This window comes from Apis dorsata, unplaced genomic scaffold, assembly GCF_000469605.1.
Source record: "Apis dorsata unplaced genomic scaffold, Apis dorsata 1.3 scaffold_73, whole genome shotgun sequence".
NCBI lineage: Eukaryota > Metazoa > Arthropoda > Insecta > Hymenoptera > Apidae > Apis > Apis dorsata.
Genome location: NW_006263371.1, coordinates 767,290 through 772,937, shown reverse-complemented (window position 1 = coordinate 772,937; position 5,648 = coordinate 767,290). Strand labels below are relative to the sequence as shown.

At 28.3% G+C, this 5,648-nt stretch overlaps 2 protein-coding genes across 3 annotated transcripts; one reads left to right on the top strand and one right to left on the bottom strand.

Annotated features, from left to right (window-relative positions):
• Positions 1–341: 341 nt before the first annotated feature.
• LOC102671785 lies at positions 342–3,668 on the bottom strand. Of its 2 annotated transcripts, XM_006610315.2 has the most exons (4): positions 3,580–3,668; positions 2,519–2,657; positions 1,945–2,109; positions 342–1,728 (listed from the first exon to the last, which is right to left on the bottom strand). In XM_006610315.2, exons 2-4 carry the CDS (start codon positions 2,628–2,630, stop codon positions 1,415–1,417), a joined length of 591 nt encoding a protein of 196 aa, XP_006610378.1. In that variant the 5' UTR covers positions 2,631–2,657; positions 3,580–3,668; the 3' UTR covers positions 342–1,414. The 2 variants fall into 2 exon arrangements, with proteins under 2 accessions (XP_006610378.1, XP_006610379.1); XM_006610316.2 differs by lacking the exon at positions 3,580–3,668 and having other exon boundaries at positions 1,945–2,139; positions 2,519–2,636.
• LOC102677146 lies at positions 3,373–5,217 on the top strand. The gene is made up of 6 exons (XM_006610349.2): positions 3,373–3,454; positions 3,556–3,811; positions 4,313–4,470; positions 4,561–4,628; positions 4,783–4,919; positions 5,207–5,217. Exons 1-6 carry the CDS (start codon positions 3,389–3,391, stop codon positions 5,215–5,217), a joined length of 696 nt encoding a protein of 231 aa, XP_006610412.1. The 5' UTR covers positions 3,373–3,388.
• The last annotated feature ends 431 nt before the right edge of the window (positions 5,218–5,648 follow it).

Genomic DNA, 5,648 nt, shown 5'->3' with positions numbered 1-5,648 from the left:
AAAAAAAAAAAAAAAAAAAAAAAAAAAAAAAAAAAAAAGAAGAAAAAAAAAGAGCTACGTTCCCGTCGGATTGCTTGTTGCAAAGCTGCATTGAAGTAGTCCGAACACACTTTATAGAGTTCGAAGAAATGAGAGATTGCGAAGGCGTGTACTGGCTTAGAGACATTGTTTACAGACGTGTCCGTGTATAAAAATTTTTGTGGATCCTTTTTTCCCCCGTGAAACGTGTTGTATATTAGCTCATAAGACTCATAGGGTGAAAATGAATTTTTATTGGTGACTGAAGAGATCACAATTCTACAATTGACCGATCGTATATATGTATGTATACAACACTTTAGACAGATTTTTATGCGTGTTCATAATATATTTTATATACGGATAAACGTTTCTGCGGGCAATCTTTCTAAGTATGGATGTCTCTGCACACGTCTTGAGGGGTGTTCCTTGCTCTCGTGAAGCGCGGTTAATTCATGTACACGTATTGTATAACGTCTACCTTTCTCTCGTAAGGAGCAGTGTTCATCATCCTGAACCTATTATTGCTGTGTAATAATTATATTAGAGAAGAAAAAAAAAAAAAAAGAAATGAAAAAAAAAAAAAAAAAAAAAAAAAAAAAAAAAAAAAAAAAAAAAAAAAAAAAAAAAAAGAAATAAAACAAAGAATATAAAGAAGGATAAATACGAGGTAAATGATGATTAAATGATGCGGCGAATCGAGTTGATACATTTATGATCCGGACACCTTTTGTTGCGTATTTGTTTGAAACTTTCGTTGTAAAATGATTGACCTGTATTATTTGAATGTATGCTCGTACACCTTGACTCTATAACTGATGATTAATAAAATATTTTATGTCACTAATTTTTGTGTAATCACAATCTTCTCTGTCTTATATATATTTTTTAATTCTTATTTCGTTTATTTATTACAATAATATAAGTTTTCTGAAAAGAAAAAAATGCAAACAACATGTTATAATTTTTTTTCTTAAATGGATCAGACGTATTTCATATACCAATGATGAGGACGCAAACAGGTATATTTGGGTGATAAAAAAAAGAAGGTACCTATTTTTAGAAAAAAAAAAAAAAAAAAAAAAATTATCTCTTACTAACTATTCCGATTATTTCTTAGAATTTCATCGTAAGAGTACGTATCTCTTTACAAAATAATATTTCTATTTTTCTCTCAAGATTACTCTAATTATACTCTTCCTAATTCCCTAACAACTATCGACTGTCACTTCGTTTCTATTGTCGTAAAGAAAATTCATCCAGGATAAACTGAACAAAATTTCCAATAGAGGGGGAAACAATCTATCGTTTTATATTTGCAGAATTTTTCCAAAAAAAATTCATTAGCAAAGTCGAAAATTGGGATAAAAAAAAAATGTTCAATCGTCATCGATTCTTAATTGGTCAGGTAACCGCTTAGATCCTCGTCAGATCGTTTGAAATCGGCGATGTAACTGCAACTGTGCACGGAATGAGGTGTTTTATCTTTGGGGCTCAAAATCGAGCGCAGAGTCCCGTCGTAGTTCAGGTTCAAAGACATCTCTCTCCTGAGCTCTGTGCAACGACCGACCTCGTAGTCCATGTCGATCTCTCTACCTTTTCGATTTTTCGTGAATAACAGTTCTAGGCTATAAATGACGCTGACCAATTCCTCCTCCAACTGAGGATCGCAGGAAAAGGAGACCATACCTGGCTCGCAACCGGGAGCACCTATTGAATTCATGAATAAATTATATATCGATGCTTCGTGTCTCGAATCGATAATACACATATATATATATGTATGTATGTTGAATTCAAATGAAATTTTATTCTTGATTTTTTTCAATTAAGGGATAGAACAACGTGGAATCTTAATTTATTTTAAAATGATTTAAATCTACGATTTGTAATTAATAATCGTATAATTTTTGCTTATACAATAACCTTGAGTGTCCTGCACAGTCTCCCAGCGAACCAAAGCCTCTTGCAAAGGTTTATAAAGCTGTCTTCTGTTAGGACAACACCAGTTGGCCACTTTGGCGTCCAATTGTACTCTGTCTTCGGTGCCTAGCTGACTCCAACTTAGAAACAGCTGCTTCAGTCGCGGCACTATCATAGAATCCCATCATAAATACGTATCTATGGCCAGTTTACAGTCGTCAGTTATAGATATAAAATTAATACAATTAATAATCGATATTGGAATTATGAAAACCTTTGATGGAAACTCTTTATTTACAGAACTCCATTTATGTTTTTTTCTTTTTTCTTTTTACATATATATATATATATATATATATCGATGGATATTCGAAAAATATTTCAAAGTTTTATTCAAAATTTTTATGTTTGTATGCTTTATAAAATATGCTGTAAAAGTGGGAATTAAAATAAAAAAAGAAAAAGTTTTATATTTGATCTGTATATAAATGGGGCACTGTAATTTTAAATTTGTCAATTTTTTCCTTTCTGGACATAAGAACGAAAGAAAAAAAAGAATTTTGAAAGTTGAACAAACCTTCGGGTATCAGAACGAATATCGTGTCGCATATCTGCTCGAAGACAGACTCTTCCATCGATTCATCGGCGTCGTTCTCGTGGTTGATGGTGATCGTGGATTTAGATTGCATCGCGCATTTTCAACCCCGAGGGAATTCCTGTCATTTTGCCCACGATACGCGAGTGAAACGAGAAAAAACAAAATGTTGTCACATTCGTGAATAACTTCATGGAAAAAAACTTGCTACGATCGTTATCTTTACGCATTATTAATACGTATGTACTTTTATTATGTTTAACGAAGTAAGAAATAATATAAAATAATTAAACTAATGTAATATTAATAACAATTTTAATGATAATAAATAGAAAAATTTAAATTTATATATATATATATATTGTTAGGATTATTTTATTATATATTATAATATCGTTTAAATACATAGAATATTAATATATTCGTAATCATTTTTGATCGATTCTAGAAAACAAACACAAAAATTAATATATCGATCGAGGTTTTTATTTATTAAATTTAAGTTTTTATGTTAGGAAAAGTAAGACAGAGACAAATTGAATTGGAGATGTGACAGAGATAAAAATATTTCACTTTATCTTCATCTCGCAATTTAGTATTGAATTTTTTATAACATACAACAAATATTCAAACCTCGTGGTTCGTGTCCATACTAAATTCAAAATATTTCCCATATAATTTTAATTCAATTTAATTTAATTAATTCTATATATTAAGAAACATTCTCTCATTGATAAAAAATTGTTAAACGAATATCAATTTATGTTTCTTTTGCTCTTGATACAAAATTTTTCAATACGAACAATTGTTTTGACTCGAGTTGATGGTTTGCAAAATTTAAATAATTCTAAAATGGAGGAGGAGTATCTTAATTCCGAGTTGCGTGGAATTCTGGAACAATTCGTGAGAATTCGTGACGTGCGTCTAATTTTTTCATTCTATTCTTTCTCTTTTACCTTTAAATATTATTTGAAATCTATATTTTTCTAACTTTCTTCTATCTTATTAAAAATTAACAGGCATACGTTGCGATGGAAACTTACTGTGAAGTACAAGAAGAAGCACTGTCGATTGAGAAAGAGCGTAATGAGAAGATGAAAGAGAATCTAGAAAAGCTTTCGAAAACTTATTTGCTTCTCGAAAAGAGATATAAGACCACTGTTGAGAAATTGCAGAATGAAGGGAACGATCTTCGTAAAATGATCGAGGAATTGAAAAAAGATTGCGATGATCTGCGTCTCATTAATGCAGAACGTATTGCAAACGACGAGCAAAGTATATAAATAAATCTTACATTAAAATTTTGATTAATTGGATTATTATATAACGAATATTTTTGTTTTCCGTGATATATTAAAACGAATCGATAAGAAACATATCAGTTCAGAATTATTAATTTTGTTATCAGAAATTTTTTATTTATTCATATCGCTTTCTTTCTTATCGATCGAACAGTTGAATGTTTAATTTTTACGATTTACGATTTATAATCTGTATCTGTAAAATACTTCGTTATTTTATAAATGTTAAGCAAATGTATATTTTTTTAAAAAAATTTATAATCAGGCGTGATAAAATTTTCTTCCTCAAAATTATTTTTAGGAAATTCTTTCTTTTAAATTAATTTTTTTAACATTGCATCGACATTACCGTTTATCGGTAATTATGTGATTATGGATTGATCACTAACTATTTATTAAGTATCGTTAATCAATTATAAAATATCTATTGTTTATTTTATATTAACTTTTTATAATTATATTATTTTCAACACAGTGCGCGGATTGCAAGACGAAGTGGAATGTTTAAAAGTACAGTTATTAATGCAAGAAGAGAAACATAACGAGGATATTGCATTACTGAAGCAACAACACACAGATGAAATACAAAGATACAAAATATTGCTGCAAAACGCAAAACTGGCCCCTACTTCCGTAAATAAATTTTTGAAATTATGTAGAATGATTCAGAAAATTTGTAATTTTATTTAAAAAACAAATATATTTTCTTTTGTCTTTGATTAGAATGAACCTAAAAAAAGAGGACGGCCCAAAAATTCGGGAAAAAATAAAAAAGATACCTCGTACTTTAGGTATACTATTTTAAATTTATTATTTTCGATTAATTTTTGGAAAATTTTATGATTTAAAAAATAATTATTATTTCAATTTTTTTATTAATTTATTCTTTTAATTTATTCAAATACTTGATATTTAATTAATTTTATATCAAAATATAAATTATAGATGGCCAGAATTGAACATAGAGAAAATAAATGATACATATATGGGTTTCGAGAAGGAAATTGTAAATAAAAATATTGAAACAAAAAAAAGGAAATTGTTTCATGAAGACAAAGATACCACAGTCGATATTGTTCAAAGTATACACAATTTATCAGTTCAAAATATAGAAGAAAACGAGATTAATACAAAATAATTATTGCGTACATTACAAATAATATAAAATATATTAATTTAATCTAAAGTTAAATTCATTTTTGTAATATTTCAGTAAATTAAATTATATAATTATATATAATTAAATATAATTTTTGGTTCGATTCTAAAATTCTTAAACGATAAACATACTAATGTTAAACGATAAACATAAATAAATCAAGATATATCTGATAAAAAAAAAATGCTTAATGTTATCTTTGACAACAAGAATATTATTAATGATTATTTACTAATTTTTCGATTCAGCGAATTCCAGCTGTTCGTATAATCGATTTTTAAGTGTCCGTATGTATTCAAATCAAGATGTGGAGGCGGAATAATTTGTACCATGTATTTTTCTTCCTCCCTCGACGGATAATGTTGTTGTAAACGATAATCCGGAATATCTGTCAACATAAAAATAAAATATAGATATAATTGTTATATCAAAAATTTAACCAATTAAAAATTATACCCACCTGATTCTATAGAATCCATTAGTGGAAAGCTAGAATCAACGCTCATCGATCTTGAAAAATTGAAAAAAGAAAAATCCCTTTGTTAAAAGAAACGAAAAAAGAAAAAAAAAAGCTCAAATATTTTTTTAAAAATACCTATGGATCTCCCGTATAGGGATCGATTTGCATCTGTGCCCGTATCGCTTATGGTCT

Coding starts and splice junctions, on each gene's coding strand:
- LOC102671785 (XM_006610315.2), bottom strand. CDS start 2,630: ATGCAATCTAAATCCACGATCACCATCAACCACGAGAACGACGCCGAT. Junction 2,110..2,518: donor ATTCGTTCTGATACCCGAAG/GTTTGTTCAACT, acceptor ATTCTATGATAG/TGCCGCGACTGAAGCAGCTG. Junction 1,729..1,944: donor GACTGTGCAGGACACTCAAG/GTTATTGTATAA, acceptor TGAATTCAATAG/GTGCTCCCGGTTGCGAGCCA.
- LOC102677146 (XM_006610349.2), top strand. CDS start 3,389: ATGGAGGAGGAGTATCTTAATTCCGAGTTGCGTGGAATTCTGGAACAA. Junction 3,812..4,312: donor TATTGCAAACGACGAGCAAA/GTATATAAATAA, acceptor TTTTCAACACAG/TGCGCGGATTGCAAGACGAA. Junction 4,471..4,560: donor CAAAACTGGCCCCTACTTCC/GTAAATAAATTT, acceptor GTCTTTGATTAG/AATGAACCTAAAAAAAGAGG.